The sequence below is a fragment of the Pieris napi genome, chromosome 6 (assembly GCF_905475465.1).
Source record: "Pieris napi chromosome 6, ilPieNapi1.2, whole genome shotgun sequence".
Lineage (NCBI taxonomy): Eukaryota > Metazoa > Arthropoda > Insecta > Lepidoptera > Pieridae > Pieris > Pieris napi.
Genome location: NC_062239.1, coordinates 7,655,156 through 7,672,747, shown reverse-complemented (window position 1 = coordinate 7,672,747; position 17,592 = coordinate 7,655,156). Strand labels below are relative to the sequence as shown.

Sequence of the window (17,592 nt, the reverse complement as noted above, 5' to 3'; positions counted from 1 at the left end):
TATGAGTGGAAACTCGGTAAAATGAAACAACAAAGAGCATTTTATCCGTCGCCAAAAATGGATTTTCTTCGTAGGGTTTGTTTATTGGGATGCAGATAGGAGATGGATCGACTGCCACGGTCGAATTGAAAACAATCTGAGATTATGGATTGATTATTGGGTACAGGCGTTAAATGCCAACTGAGATGTTTAATGATATCTAAATAAACCAATTATTTTTTATTTTATACAAAAAAATATTACGTAAAATTACACGATATATTACATACAACTAAAAACATAACATACAAATTTAAAAGCTACAAAATTATTATTTATTGTACCTCAACGTTTTCTAACAAATTATCGACAACTTATTCACAGCCCAGCACTAATTCCCTGATAATAGTTTAAACAATATCATAGCCTCGTTTTATTGTCTGTGGTCTTTTCATTTGTGTTTTTTCGGTCCTGCGCTCGAGCCTCTTTGAGAGAGTCCGGTAATTTCTGATTGTTTGTCTCTGGTAGAGTCATCACAATAAGACCGGATAGGGCTGACATAACTCCGAAGAGAATTGTTGGCAGAAACTCGTACAATTTTGACTGAAAAAGAAAAATATGTTTAACTTTAATATGAACTTTATAAATCAACAACAACGGACAAGCCTTTGTGAGAATACACAGTGTTATTAGATAAAATTTAAAAAAAAACGCTGTTTATTTATTAAATTCGTTTTCAATTATCTACTATTGAAAGAGAATTTAAAAAGTTTGATTTAATTTTTAGTAGAGGAGTTCTACGGCATAAAAATAATATGCAAAATAAAAACAAATGTTTAAGCAACTGTTACTGTTCTATTTCGAGTTTAAACACAAGTGTACGCATACATTATGCAACTATTTCTTACTTGTTATGCAAAAGTCGTAAATATAATATATATATATATCTTAATATATATAAATTACGTGTCACGTAGTTTGTCCGCTATGGACTCCTGAACTACCGAACCAATATCAATCAAATTTAGCACACCGTGTGCAGTTTGATCTAACTTAAAAGATAGGATAGCTTATACCCGCAATATTATTTTATTGCAAAATATTTGTTTATTATTTGATAGTCAATTCTAACAGATGGCGCTGTGTTGAAAGTACCAACGTTTCACATAAGCTACAATTTAATGGCATTACCACCGAAAAAGCATGGTGGTCCCCATGACTGGTGTTCTCCTACCGTTTCTCTTGAATAGGTTACTACTATGTAATATAACTAAAACCTTAGCCACAGCAACGCTTGGCCGGTCTGTTAGTATATATATGTATATAATAAGGCACTTGGACTTTGGACATGCAAATAATGCAATGTTAAAACTTACCAATAATGGAGTTTGGGGAGCAAGCGTAGAGCCAACTCTACCGAGAGTAGAACAAATAGCCAATAACGTCGTTCTATAATTTGTGGGAAATACTTCCGCTGCGAATATGTAGAGTGAATTGTATGCGAGTGTGATAAAGAACTTTCCACCCAAATAGAAGGTAATTGACCAATAACCACCTAGAAATATTTTTTTAAATTAGAAATAATTAAACATTTGGCACTGGATCTATAGTCGTATTTTTAATTAGACGAAGCCAACTGACAGTAGCTAATGTCACTTTGTAAAATAATGTTGCCATATTTAAAGTAATAGTGATGCGTTCAGTTCTTGTTCAATCAGATGAATGAACAATGAGTGTGAATAGTCAATCATTTCAAACAATAAAAGAATATTATTTCTATTTCAAAATTGTATAAAAGTGCTCTGATATAAATTAGGTACTAGTACTATGTAACTACAATCAGTTTTTTGACGTCTTATTACAAAGCGCGGCGCGGCGACTAGTGCCACCACCGATCATTAATTCAGGGGTTTTTACTTTGTCACAACACTATTTTTATTTCATTAAAAACTGACAACACCGTAAACGTCAGTTGATATCGTCTAATTAAAAATTCGACTATAATTTACGGTTAGATTCAGGAACGAGGCTAAGTGGAAACTATGACTCCTGTATGTCAAAATCCTTAATATGTATTAATTTATGTTTTAAAAAAAATATAACTTGCACTAAATAAGTACAAGACACATTTACGAATATATTAAGTTGCACTTCATTGCAGTTGGGCGGCCTTATCTCTAGAAGTGATCTGTTCCAGAAATTTTCAGTACTTTGACGGAGTGCAGAAAAGCGAATCTGATTAATCGATAAATCTAATCTGTTGACTATGAAAATGCAAAAAGTGCACAGGTTTAGGTTAATTTGGTGTAAAAAATAATAATAATACCTGGGATAAATCCATAAGCGATAAGGATAATTGCAGTCAATACGAAAGCTGTTCCGATAACTTTCTTTCTTCCGAAGCGATCTAAACAAAATAACTTGCATACATTAGCTGGGGCCTCAATTAATATCACGACGATATAATTCATATAAGCATTCCCTGATAATTCTATCGCATTGATCGATAGACCATAGTAGACCAGCGTAGAAGATGTCCAAAGGAACGAGCAAATAAATAATCTCTTCCATATTAAACCAGAGCAAAACGTTTGTTTGAATGACGACGAATTTGCTTCTAAAGATTCAAATTTCACAGCATCCCGTTGTTGCATGGCCTGCTTTTCCACTTGATCATAATGGTCCTTCGGAACAGACACTTTGTTGAACTTTTCACAGCTTTTCAGTACGTTGATGCCATCTTCGTAACGTCCTTTACTAAAGAACCAACGAAAACTTTCGGTAAGCGACCATATGTAGAAGAAGACTAAAATAGCTGGAGTGTAGATTATGAGAAGGAGATGTCTCCAACTTTGTAGCCACCAGGACAGTGCCGTCACAGATACTCCGCCAAGAATGAACATTGTATTGAAAAGTAGGCTCACGAATACTCTTCCTTTAGGCCCTGCGAGTTCCATAGCTGAAAAGAAAAACAAAAATAAGTAGGTTTTTATATTCTTGAAAAAAAAAAATCAGTTGCGCTACAACCCTCAGAGCCTCATCTTTCTGTATCTTGTTCGTGTTCATGTTTTTTCTTATAAGTAAGTATCTAGGTGCGTGCCTGACACACGCAGTCGAGTCGGGTTTAAGAAATGCCGGTTTCCGCACGATGTTTTTATTCACCATACGAGCGAGTATTAAATCTGCACACTGACAGAAAGTCCATTCGAAGCCGAGGTTCGAACTTACGACCATTAAGAATGACAGTCGCACGCTGAGTCCACTAGCCACACACTGCTAGTAAACGATCGAATATAATATCTTTATGTGCTGGTAATAGATCAATTGAAAAATTTCAGATAAGTTTTTGTTTACAAAAATAGGTAGATATATTTTACTTCTTATACTTTAGTTTTGTTTAGTGAGAAGCTTCTCTCGCCGCTTTTCGCCTGTTCTATGTTCTTGACAAATCAAATCAAAAGTAGTAGTAAATGTAAATTAGTAAATGTAGTAGTAAAAATAGTTACCACCACCAATAATCAAAGATAAATTTTGGTTTGATTTCATTTAAGTACTGATTATATTAGCGAGAGTGTAACATGTTTGTGACATTAACTAGGTTTAAATTTGGTGACCATGTCGGATGCATTGTTTCCATTAAAGTGTATCGAAAAAACTAGAAGTCTGTATTAATTATTAAATTCTTCAATATTTTGGCATACGATAATAAATTAATAAATAACACCTTACCCAGGGACATAGACACGGAAAAGGAGATTCGCAAAAAGGGTAATTAGTTCAGCTGTTCATGCGTAAAGGTTAGTAATTGGCCGTGGATGACCACAGGGTGTCATCGTAGTTCGATTTATGTTTGTCAGTACTAAAAATTTTAATTTTTAGTACTAAATAACGAGTGTATTAATAGTATAATACAAAAGGCAGGATTTAACTAGTATATGTTAAGTGTGTACGTCTTATGAAAACTGACGTAGAAGTATTTATGTCTACAGTAAATACATGTCATAGTAATTGTGAAAAAACATAGTACACCAGTAAGCAATTATATATTTTCGAAAGATTTCTAATGACGAAATAACTATACATGGAAATAATTTTACTATTGTTATTAAAGTTTTGAAATATGATAAATCATGTATAATTTACGATGACGATTATTAAAGCGAAGTAAGAAATCGATTTCACAGTTACAATGGAAAGTGCAAAGTGACTCATTGTTAAAAGTACAATTTATCTAGATTGTATAAAATGGTAAAAGTGATCGAAAATAGTGTTTTAATTTAGTTTTATTTTATATCTGAAGGTTAGCACTTCAAACAGATCGTTATTGTGTTAACTGTCAAGCTACGTTAAGTTAATTGTTTTCACCAACTGTTATTCGCTCAATGTTTTGTTTGTAACTAGTATTGTTACGTCAATTATTTTATATTTAAATATACTTCAAAAAACCTATAATTGAAAAGAAATTTGATGACAGCTTCTAGCTAGCTAATTATTTTTATTCGATTACCTTAAATAATATTTCTAAGAAAGACACAATTATAAAATATTACACATGTATTAATAAATCCAAGATTTATCATCATCGCTTATTGGGACCATTGTTTCGGTGATCGATATAAGAAATCGACTTAACTGGATAAACAAGAAGGAATTTGTTTATGTATAGCATGGGGGTAACAATTGCAGTTGCCTACAATTGCTTGTAACGCAAAGACTTGACGAGAGGAGAGGCAGAGAGTTTATTGCCAGTTGTCGCTAAGTCTGCAATAAGATTTAAGCGAATAAACAAATAAGCGAAGTGTCTTGATTTTAAAGCAATATAATAGGCATCAATAACATAGATTAAAGATTATACGGAAGGGCTGTACCAAAATTATATATACATATATGTATAACAGGTTTCAAATATACAACATACGCGTTGGTCGACTCATTGATTAGTTATGGTTTAAGCAGCTATAGCCTTCAAAACACAATTAGACAGAATTAAACAACTACAAATTAGAATAATTAAATATCTTGTAAGCAAAAAAGTAAAATTAAAGTGCATACCGAACTACGAGCAATTGTTTAAAAAATGTGAAATACTGTAAGTGCATGCAAAAGTAGAATACCTTATAGAAATAGAGCAACACAAGTTAAATATATAATAAGATATGTCAATAATTATTATGGGAAAAGGACGAAAAGATACATAACTCTGACAATATTTAATAAACTAGATGTATTAAAAAACATTCCCAAAGATAGCAGTACAAAGAGTGTAAAGAAAAAACTTAAGGATATATTGTTATTATAAGTAAAATGCACACGATTGATTTAATAACAGAGCGCTATGATCGACAACAAACTGTTATACAGTTTGGCGATTTTTTGATGTTGTATTAAGTGTTTGTCCATGTTTTTGATAAATAAATTAAAAAAAAAACACAAATTACAATTTATGGAAGTAGAGCTGATATTGTATAAGGTTTGTTTAAAACCTGTTCATGCGCAAATAAATCAAATTATATTTCCTATGTCATATAGGAACTTAAGTGAACAAATAATAGGAAATGTTCCGAGGTCAGTAGTTATTACAGTTGAGTTGAAAAGATCAAAACAGTATAATAGGTACACATACCATACATTGTTCATATACAGCCTTGACTTTTGGTTTCATTAAGCTGGTTCATGGAATGTTATTTTTATATGTTTAATGTAGCACAACGTGGGTCGATATATTTGAAAAAATGTACCCCCTTTCATAAAGTTTAGGTTTTATTAATTTATTCGAGTAAGTAGCAGGTAAACTTCTACCCGATAAAATGTAAAGACTTCATGGATCTTTACAGAAATATACCATTAATGTTATATGTTTCATGTATTACTCACCTAAAACAAAACACGCAGTATAAACACCCCCTCCCAGCGCTGGCTCCAGAAATTCCAGGACAATAAACATTTGATAGTTCAGAGAGAATGCTCGTATGAGGCCAAAAACACCGTTTGCAACGCTCGCGAACACGACTGCGATACGCCTTCCGTATTTGTCCGAGAGGAGACCGGTGAGAGGTATGGATATGAAGAAGCCAGCATTGTGGACCGTTCCTACTAGAGATCGCTTCCAGTCCTGACAGCCGAGGTTGAACTGAAATATATTTAAACAGTGTTATTAGCGTTTATAATAATAATAATAATTTTTATTAATCAGACAAATACAGTCCATTGATTGATTAGTGAGTTAGTAACAATAGTTTCTTAAGATCTATGTTAGAGAATTAGTAAAAATAAGGAAAAAGTAGTTAAATAAAAACTATCAGGTACAAAGCCCTGCGGAGATGTCGGAGCAGTGTCGTAAATAGGGGCACTCCATTCTTTCGACTATCATCCGTAAGATGTTTCTGGAGCTGCCCCGCACCCGGCGCACCAAAGAAGCGCACCGCTTTTGCATAGTGGCGAAAAAGCAATCCACCCGCGCCTCTGCAAACATTCCTGATGCGCTGCAGAAGCGAGGCAGCCCCAGCAACACCCTAAATGCGTTATTATACTGCACCCGAAGCGAGTTGTATGTTTGTCGAGTAAAACGTGTGTGGTATACAAAATTGGGTATGCAGGGAAGATACTACAATTTCACCAGCGAAATATAGGTGCTCTAACAGATTGTTTGCGTTTTCATTATTTTATATCGAATTTAGCTTAAACCAAGTGTATCTACTTCGGTGTATAATTAAGAAGCATTTGTCAAATTAGTTTAGATATTAATAGTAATTAATTTCGTTTATATTTATTAATTTCCGCTGTTACAATGTTAACAATTGCATATTAAATAGTATATCAGAAAACAATTATAAAAGTTACGTTCAAATCTCATGGTATTTTTAAATCACTTAAGTGTTTCCTTATGTGAAAAAGGAAAAATCTATTTTAAATTGTTTTATATAATTTACAACGCCATATGATTATATTGTTTAATGTATCATGAACGCAAACCAATTAGATCATTTAATCTATCACAAAGTGATTAATACAAACAAATATTAAAAGATACACACGACTTAAATATGACATAATTTTATAAAATAGATGGTAGATCCTCCCTGTACTTATGGATATTAGATACTGTTTGAAAACATTTGAAAGTCTACTAGGGGTAGACACATTATTGTGTATGATCATTAGGAAAACCGCCTTATGTGCCAATATAAAACTAATTATCATTTTGCCGGGAATCACAAATTCAGGAACTTCGTATTCGTGCGTTAACCAATAAGTCATAGAGGCGATTCGAAAAGCTAAATTGCCAGACAACACAATTTATGCTAATTAGTGAGGATAGTCATATTAGAATAAAAAGCATTTAAACAAATTCTTTAAAAAGATTTTCTACTTTCTACATACACATACATTACATATGTCAGTAACAGTTTATCGGTTTTACCTACAAATGTAAAATTACATTTATAAACATATTTTTAGTATATAAAACTTGAAACTCTTATTTATGGCTTATAGATGATGAAATAAACATGAAGTCCGTTTATAAAAACTTATAATTCTTAATGTATTATAGTTTCTATTTATGGGTAGTATTTAATAAAGAATCTCTAGAATGTCCTAGGTATCTAAGATGTTTGTTGGGCTAGATCTAGAACCTACTCCAATAATTATTTATGTACCTAATAACGTTATTATGTTTAGTGTTACTACTTACAAAAAAAATAACCTTGATGATTAAAAAAAAAGTGACAGACATTTTCTTGCCAGTTCTTCACGTTCGTTGTACGCCCTTCATCATTTTTCCTGACGCTCATACATTGAGTTACTTACCTAATAAAATTTATTTAGATTTCTTCACTGTGCCTAACTTTGTAAATATGGTGCAGACACATTGGAAACTATAATATAAATTAAATATACCATATCTATTATGATACATTTTAAATTCAAGATTCGAAAATTAGGTAAATCATCACATTAATATCATGTAAATGTCATATTTTAAATTTATTTGCTAAATTATTTTTTGTTGCTTAATAAATTAACTAACATAGATAATATTTAGGATTACAATAGGAAGTCTCACATGCAATAACATAACGCTTATTCTTATCTTTTATAATGAATAAAAATATTCCTCAATATGTCTGTAATGTTTTATTATACACATAAATGCATATTACTGTAACAAATGTCAAGTTCAGGTACGTAATAACTCTTGTATAGGCTAATAAGTTCCGCTAAATAAAACCTAGTTCGATTTATAGTAACAGATTATATTTAGTAGATCAACAAAATCTTAAAATACGTTTTGGACTGAGAATTTTTGTTTACCAAACGATAAACATTTAACATTTATTTATTCATTATTGATTGCTTCATTATGAGTATACGGATACGGATATAGTTACACAATTATGCGTGAAAATTAACGTAGTAAATTCTATATATAACTGAAAAATAAACAATATTACGTATTCACCCTGTACCCGCATAGATAAGGTTATTTCTATTGTATTTTGAATTGTCCACGGCCTTCTATTAAGCCTAATGGTAAAAGTAAATATTAGCAGATGTTGTATTAGTTAAAAACGAGTGTAATAGTTGTGGAAAGTATTACGAGGTGATTATATATTCAGACGTCACGGTGTCAAAAATATATTATTTAGAAGCATGCTGTTATAAATGTATATGTTAACGTAAAATTGTAAACACCGTTAGATTGTAATCTATCTCGCGAGATTATAAACTGTCGAATGATTGTGAACCTCAGCGTACTGCTTACAATTTAACGTATTATTATTCGGTAGATTGTAATCTATCGAAGTGAAACCGTCAAATTGTGAAACGGATCGCAACTCGCGCGAGATAGATTACAATCTAACGGTGTTTACAATTTTACGGTGACATATATAAAACATAATTTTTCGCATACAACAATAGCAAATTGCAATAAGTGCACACTACCCAAAGATTAGGTATCCGTCTATGAGTCCATACCGGAGAACCTTATTCCGCAGATAAGAGTTAATGAAATTTTATTTTAAGATTCAAAATTATTAAATTATTTTATTACTATAATAAATATAGATTTAAAAAGTAATTGCTTTATAAGCGATGTATTTTGGTGCATGGGTTGCACCTTTCTGTGAAGGACTTTGTGATATATATCTTTCATATATATAACAAATAAATTGATAAACTGATGTTTTTTTATATAACATTTTCTGATTGATAAATATCATATTTTAATACTTATTAGGTATCTTATTCCGGATAAAGACAAATCCCAAAACACTAATCATGAAAATTGGTTCAATAAAAAGATTTTTGGAGAGTGACATTTAAATGCACATACTTAATTTTGAACTTTGTCCACTTACTTTATAAACAAGAATAATTATTTATACTTTCTTAACTGAAGACAGAAAAGAGTCATCAGTTATCTCTAATTTGTTCCTAAATTATCGTTTTATGATCCGGTTAGATAAACTTCAACGTTAGTTTTTAACTGTTACTATTTCGTGAAAGACTGTGATAAATTCTTTTATAGAACGGACAAGCAAAGCTCGCTAATGGTAACACTTCCGCTTCATGACATCAATCACTTATGCGTCGTTGAACCTTATTTCTTAAGCTATTTCTATTCAAGGTAAACTACATACAAACATACCGTTGCGACTACATACATATTGACGTGATAACGTCTTTAAAATCGTTTTAGTCGGGTGACATGTTCAGAAACTTGTGTCACACCAAAACCTCACGAGCGCGATCGCAGGTATAACGAGAGAGAGACGGACCGATCTCCCGTCTCATCTAGAGCGCTGCCAGTCATTCCGTGAATGAATGAAGAAAAATGTATATCATAGTCGAATAAGTAAACTTGTCATTTTACACCCGAAATTTATCATCAAAAGTGTGAATAAAACGATAGATGTAATTTAAAATTTGAAAAAATTGTTATCTTCATTAATTCCTTACTTCCCAAAAACTTATATCACCAATAAGACGTTATCACGTAAACATCTCGATCGTAAACCTACTTTACAAACAACCAATATTTTTTTATATTATTTAAATGTTCTCATCAAAACTTCATAGACAGTAGATGGAAAAGTCTATGTGCAGGCAGCATTATTACCAGGTATTTGATGTATTTAGGTATTACAGAAGCGCTGGCCATTGACATCATTGCTATAGCGTTAAGAACATCAGAAAATAGATATAAAGACAATTAAATCTCTGTCGTGTTAGCGATTATCATGCAATAACCCCTAGCGATTATAATACAATTTACTTTATAAATGTAGTAATTTGTCAAACATTTATGACACTTTAGTAATAACATGTAATTGCGATAATGCACAATAGGATGAAGCTCAAATAATAGATGATTATATGTTAAAACCCGCATACAATTTGACGAAAACTATTAACTGTAATAATAACATTTAATGCTGTTTAATCAATCTTATCTTAGCGATGAAGTTATTACTGGCATCCGAGTGTGACTTTATTATTTATGTATAATAGCTTTATATTATATATTAGTATAGCTTTGCGCAAGTGAGGTAGCAATACTCAGTAGAACAGACAAGAAAATGTTGTGTATTGCCAAATTTTTAATCGATTTTTAACGTTAAAACATCAAATGTTTGTTGCTAGTTTCTCGGAAAATCGAACACTTGGGTTTAACGATCTAGTTTTATAAGCGACTGCGACTGTTTTTATGTACGTATAAAAATACCTAGTAATTTCCTGTAATAGGTAATAGTGTAGCTTTCAATTATTTAGTGACGTTAGTATTAGCTACGTAAAGTAAATAACAGTTGGTTACGAATACTGTTAACGAGAAGCGCATGATTCGATGTTTACGTTATTTGTTTAAATCACTAAATAGATAAAGAAGAGCGTTTGGTAAAATTTTGTATGTCGCCACTAATACCATTTTATTTTGCACATTTAGATATATTTTTTTATTAAAATTATTTGATTAGATAATGACTGACTTTCAATAGTTTCTTGAAAACGAAGAGGTTGATGAAATCTTTGTGGTGTCTTTCGCTGGTAATGAACGCCTTTGTTCATATTTGACGTACTGTAGTTAATATATGGGTAACTGATAATTTTTCTTATGGGTTGCAAGCGTCATCTAGGCCTAGTGTTGTTATTGCCAAAGAACAACGCCATAAATGCGAAGAAACGTACGAATAAATAGAATAAAAACGTTGGATAATTTACGAAAACACCATACAAAATGTTCATGGATTTCGTAACTGTCAAACATTTAATGTTCATCCCGTCGATACGGTGAACTTTCTGCTCAAATTATAGATCATCACATCTTCAGTACGCCATCTTTTCTCTGTCATTAATGAAAAAGGATATTGGTTGTCAATAATATGTGCGTTCAGAAATTTATTTTGTGTAAATTAATAATATGCCAAGCTACTTAAATGTAAAACAATTTTTGTTTCTTTTTGTGTTATATATCAATAAAGTTAATATTTATTTTGTGTATTACTTTCATAAATCATAAACATTAAAGTTCAGCGAATCTGTAACACGACATTCATTGTCTGTGAGGCGGTACGAAGTTCGCCGGGTCAGCTAGTATAATATAAATAGGAAAATACACATTAATAAGATTTTTACATATACATTCCAAGATGAGGTTTATTTCTCAAAGCATGTAAACCAATTAATTACATATAAATGCATAACTAGGTAAAAGTGATGTCTGTTTATATAACAATGAAGCATTGTCTTGCCTTGACACCCGTACGAGATTTAATTATGAGAATTCAATAATACTATCCTTTGTTTCAGTAAATTAGGTTAAATTCTCCTTCGATTTTTATTGCAAATAATGACCGTTACGTTGGTTGAATCTATCAATAATTCTTATCATTAATTATTTTTGAAAGTAAAATAACATCCTGCAAAACTGTTTTATCTTATTTCAGAATAAAATAATAAATTAAATTTAATATACGAATGTTATCAATTGTACATATATTGTTTAAGTTTACTATATATACGTTTTACTCAATGCGTACTTATGAAAATTAAAGATTATAGTAAATAACTTTTCAGTGTTACCTGTCTAATTAAACATTTTGATAAGCAGGTTTAGTTCAAGGTGTGATGATTGTTGTAAATATTGTCTTAGAAATGCACGCGATCGCAAACCTTGACATAGGAAATGAGGGAATCAGGTCTTCTTTGAAACAATGATATATATTATTCCACAATGTCAACTGTCAGAATATTAAATAAACGATTGAGAAGGTTACATTTCTTTAAGGTAGCATTTCTTTATTACGGGACTTACATTTGGTCTACTATCTATGTACTTAGTCTTGCGGGTGGTTATGAGCAACCCACGTGTTCTTCAAGAACTCGATTTCTTTGAACCTAGGGGATATGTGAGGGCCAAAGCTATTTGCGATACCAAGGGCCATAACCAGTCTGTTCTACAGACTGGTAAACCACGACGTTGCGCCTACCGAATGCTGTCTGCGACACTATCTTTATATGTTCGCTGAGTAAGTTCACAGTAGCGATATTGAGTATCTTATGTATTTAATTTTAATTTCGACACTATCATAACAGTACTAAGCCAATATGTATATGTATTTTGTAAGTAAATAAAAATAATATAATAAATACATTTCTAGGCCTCACGACGCGACGTTTTACTTACTTTACAAGTGTACCGTATATAAAAAGGAAAATTAATTCGAATTTCAATAATCTCGGAATTCGAATTTCTTAGGGTGAGAATCATACATACATATTATGATATCTAGGTAGGAAGATATTAATGACCGGCTTAAACTGATAAGAAACTAATCGATTGAAAGTCATAATTAGCTCTGGAATGCGCAATAGGCTATACCTTTTATCGAGTTACGTGTGACAACTACTATTGTGTTGTAATATCTTGTTATAAAGTTATGAAACTTTTATCATTACCTCAGTTTAAATAGCATTTTCTACAACACATGATTAATTATATTACAGATGCAAATCTGTTTGCTGTCGTTATAAGTTCACGCTTTTTTCTTTTTATTAAACCATTCTTACGCATTAGTACCGTTAAATATGTACCACGATAGAGTTTCTAGTCACCCTCAACATGTCGCTTGTATACATGGTGTACGAATATAATTTTTGTTTTTTAAATAAATATTATTATTATACGATGACGAATCTCATCTATATACAGTTTAAAATAAAGTGCCCCGGCCCCATTAGTTTGTCTGTATGAATGCCATAAACTCAAAAACTGCCAAACGGTTTTCTCCAATAAATAGTCTGATTATCGAGGCAGGTTTAGAGTATGATACATTACGCTTTTAATTAAATTTACTGAAATATACCAATTATTGTAAAAAGATCGCAAAAATACACAAAATCCAGGCGAAACTGCAGTCGGGATCATTATCTCATTGACAATTATACTTCTTACATCTTTGAAAATCGTCCACTTCGTCCGTGTTTAGTTGAAAAACGTTGAATTTTGAATAGAAATATAATTTAAATTCACATTTCAAATTTCCATATTTATTCTGTAAACTATTGGTAAACCTCTGAATCATTGAACCCAGAACAATGTGTAACTGATTTTAAAATAATTTCATCCCAGTTGGGAAAGACCCTTTAGAGATTTTAGACGTTAGCAAGTTATATACAGGACCATTAATATTTAGTATTCTGACGTCAACTTCTATTTAAAAATTAAATATTTATATAAAACTCACCTCTTTAACAATAGAATGCTCTTCTAAGTACACATAAGAATCGCACTTTATTTCAGTTGAGGTGTCATAGAAATGCTCTGAGCAGGTATCATTTAATGTGACGTTAGCGAAAGGTGCGTAGCGGCGACATTTGGACGGCTCTCCATCGACATGTGGTATACTGAAGTTTACGACTGCCGAATCTTCGCATTCTGGTACTGTGCATCTGAAAATTATACAAAATTGATTAAGTGAAACTTAGAAATTATTGTGTACAGAATACAATTATATAATTTAAAAAAAAAGAAATAGGTTTATCGGCAAGTTCTTTAGTCACAACAGAGCTTCTTATCATATTATTGAATACCTAGAGTTAAGTTAGCTAGATATCTGTTCACCATTCGATGGGATTATGTTGTAGTAACTTTTTCGGTGAATTAACCAAATTTTTTAATTAAAACTGTATACATGTAACTATATTTATAGATAATAGTTTATCCAACTGTAGCATAATTAAACCACGACTCTATTAAAACCTACCAATGTGTTTTACATAAGTACTTCATATAATAGAATTTATGCTACTACTATTGTAAAATAAATATGTTATTTTGACAAATGCTCAATATGTTTACAAATATTGCAATAAGCGTGCGTCGCTTGACAAATCTCAAGTTAATTAAGAGAAATTGAATATTGTCTTTGGTATTTTCGGTTAGCGTAAGCGTAAATTTTAAACTTGGCTCCAAATTATTTTTTGCGCTAAAGACATTGATAGTTCGACGCGAGCTGAGCATCGCAGACTAGGATGGATTAAACGGCGTTTATTTTTTTTGGAATACGAACTCCTTTGTCATAAACACAGCGTATCAAGAGTTGACGGCTTCCGTTGTTTTGTCAGGCATGCATTAGTGTCAGCTCAGAGGTATTGAATTTCAAATCCCCTTTGGAATAAAAAAAATTATAGCCTTGGATTAAGAAAATTCATGATATGGTCCTGGCCAATGGATTTTGTTTTTAACATGATTTTAAAGCAAGGTTGATATAACATTAATTACTTAATATTCTGCATTGAAATTCACCAAAATGAAATAATGCTAATCGTCGTCAAAGACTCTCTGCTCCGTGCTACAATGAGTAGGGATTCACAAAGAAAAAATATTAAAAATAAATAAGTAGTTTCTAGGCTTACGACATTCACTTCCTTTTGCGTTGCGTACAATTATATTAACTACCAGTATATCAATTATGGTTTATTTTTAATTTATTATGCATTTGTCTCGTATCGAACCAGTATATACCAAATAAAGGCGCACCGGACGAGCCTTCAGTTTGTTTCTAAGTAAAAATACAAGGAGTAATAAAGAACAACAGTGTTAAATCTGTGGATCATAATAATTGTTCTCATTTGATAGCTCAGAAAAATAATATTAACTAATATGACAATTCGATTTGTTGCTATTCCTATACTTAAAAAATTGCTATAATAATAGAAGTCTTTTCATCCGCCTTTAAATTAAAAAAAATGTTTTAGGAACTTAACTAATAAATAATAAATGTTTTACCTATATTTAAGGTCCATTGCTTCAAAATTATATACTGAAGAATACATTCCCGCCAATAAAACCGGAAACAGAATCAAAATATAATTTAATAAATGAAATTTTCCAAACGGTCCGAGATCTAACAATATATCGTCCACTGTAATTTCTTTTTTCTTTTCCACATCCATGATTGATACACCCGCCAACTTTTAAATGTCGAAAAAAAAGGAAACTGACTGGCTGTCAAAAAAAATAGTAGTTTCACACACACTTTTTAAATTCGGAACGTTTTTTTTTATCGGACGCACAGTCTTTCGGTGATTTTCCCGCGTCGCGTCCGCCTCGGTCACCAGGCTATAGTGCGCGCTAAACCGTTTGATACTTACTTTTTATTGTTAGTTTAAGAACAGCTTATCACCTTCAAGAAAATGTTAGTGTTATTCAATTATTCACGTTACGTCAGGAACTGAGTATTGCACCTATAGTCGATTGAACATGTAGCTTTTGATTTTACACTTGTACAAATATATACCTACCTATTATGTAAGTTATTATGTTTCTAATTATTATTATTATTATTATTTTATGAAAACAGGGGGCAAACGCGCAGGAGGCTCACCTGATGTTAAGTCATACCGCCGCCCATGGACACTCTCAATGCCAGAGCGCTCGCGAGTGCGTTGCCGGCCTTTTAAGAATTGGTACGCTCTTTTCTTGAAATACCCTAAGTCCAATTGGTTCGGAAATACTTCTGTGGGCAGCTGGTTCTACAGAATTTCGTATTCTGCCTCGACGTCGGCGGTAGAAGATGCAGAGTGACCCCACATCTACTTAATTAATCTTCTTCGTTATTCATATTTTTTAAACATTATCATTTACCGTCGTAAAATAGATTGTCTGATTTTTGTTACGTTTTTCTTGGCGACCACAGAATTGAATAGATTTTAAAGTCGAACATTTGGCAAAAACGTTTTCTTCTAGTACTTTCACTAAGAAACAAACTATCGAATTGTAATCCCATTAAATATTTATACTTTGATGACTTTATCGTCTAGGTCTTGACGTCGTTCATTAACATATTATATTATGCAATAAAAAATAATTATTAAAAATATAAATTGATTAGAAATAATATTGACCAATGAGTGATTGTGTCACGAGGCTTTACTTATAAAATACAAACGTCTAGTCACGTGATACCGGCAGTAATTTAAATATTCATATAAATTATTTATTTATATTATGTCCCTAAGAATTTATAAATTCATTCAATTCATTGTTCATAAATTTCCTAGTTGCCATTTAGAATTTTTGTAATAATATAAAACACTAAATAATGATGAAGGCACAGTTACGCCAGTTGTTAAGTAATTACAATAACAAAGTTTTCAACGGAATAACACGCATAAATTAGTATTTATTATAAAGAAAGTGAAATGACGGAATAATTTAAATTGTTAAAAATTTTAGTAAGATATTATGTGTTGAACATATACATAAGGTAGTATGTTTTTTAATCGGGACTTGTGTGACACTATTACTTGTTGCCAAAATTAAATTCACAATAATTATACACGCCTGTTAAACGCAGAAAGCAATGACGTTCTTATTTATTACGTTGGAATCTTTCACCAATGCCCTAGGCAACGATTGTTTGAAGTCCATCCATGGACCATTTTATTACGAAACTAAGCTTAGTATGGTTCTTCGTGTTTGCGTTGTTCCCGGAGTAGTGTTAGTGTATGCTCCAATTTCTTGTTGATATAAGTTAAATGTTTGGTTTTCATATTTATTTATTACAATAACCCATATGATGAGGAGCATAATGATGGTTGCAGATGCAAATTCTTACAAGCATTTGTAAAAAAAACCTTCACGATTTAAAAGAGCGTAGGAGATCTGAAAAAGGGGCATTTGAGATGTGATGTAGGAGTACAATGTTGCGAATACCATGGACTGCAAAATTAACCAAATATCAATCACCTAAAGACCACTAAGACTGTCAACTATTATTTACCAACGGGTCAAAGCCACTTTGGCCATAAAGCCAGGAGATAATTGAAAAGTATCGACAAACTGGTAATGGAGCGATGGCAGCAGTTAAGTCTGACCGAATTAAGACAATGGGTCTCAACATCCTTAATGTCATGAGACAAGCTGAGGATAGAGTGATGTGGAGGCAGCTAGTCGACGTATCAGTTAGGGCTTAGGACGACTGCGAAGAAGAGGAAAGATGTGGTTTATCGCCAGTTCTTTCCATTCTTTCTACGACCTTAATTTGAGAACTGGCAGATGTAAATTTAATGGTTTTACTGACGTTCATTAGTACACATTGTACCAAC

At 31.9% G+C, this 17,592-nt stretch overlaps 1 protein-coding gene across 1 annotated transcript; it reads right to left on the bottom strand.

Annotated features, from left to right (window-relative positions):
* Positions 1-303: 303 nt before the first annotated feature.
* On the bottom strand, positions 304-15,622 carry LOC125050681 (organic cation transporter protein-like). Its single transcript, XM_047650672.1, has 6 exons — positions 15,272-15,622; positions 13,728-13,932; positions 5,854-6,109; positions 2,306-2,938; positions 1,356-1,534; positions 304-582 (listed from the first exon to the last, which is right to left on the bottom strand). Exons 1-6 carry the CDS (start codon positions 15,436-15,438, stop codon positions 400-402), a joined length of 1,623 nt encoding a protein of 540 aa, XP_047506628.1. The 5' UTR covers positions 15,439-15,622; the 3' UTR covers positions 304-399.
* Positions 15,623-17,592: the final 1,970 nt, after the last annotated feature.

What these genes read in the sequence shown, in the direction of transcription:
- LOC125050681 (XM_047650672.1), bottom strand. Translation starts at nt 15,438, where the DNA reads ATGGATGTGGAAAAGAAAAAAGAAATTACAGTGGACGATATATTGTTA. An exon ending in AGCATTCTATTGTTAAAGAG is followed by an intron (nt 6,110 to 13,727) that starts GTGAGTTTTATA and finishes AATATATTTCAG; the next exon opens with TTCAACCTCGGCTGTCAGGA. An exon ending in TACTGCGTGTTTTGTTTTAG is followed by an intron (nt 2,939 to 5,853) that starts GTGAGTAATACA and finishes TTTTCTTTTCAG; the next exon opens with CTATGGAACTCGCAGGGCCT.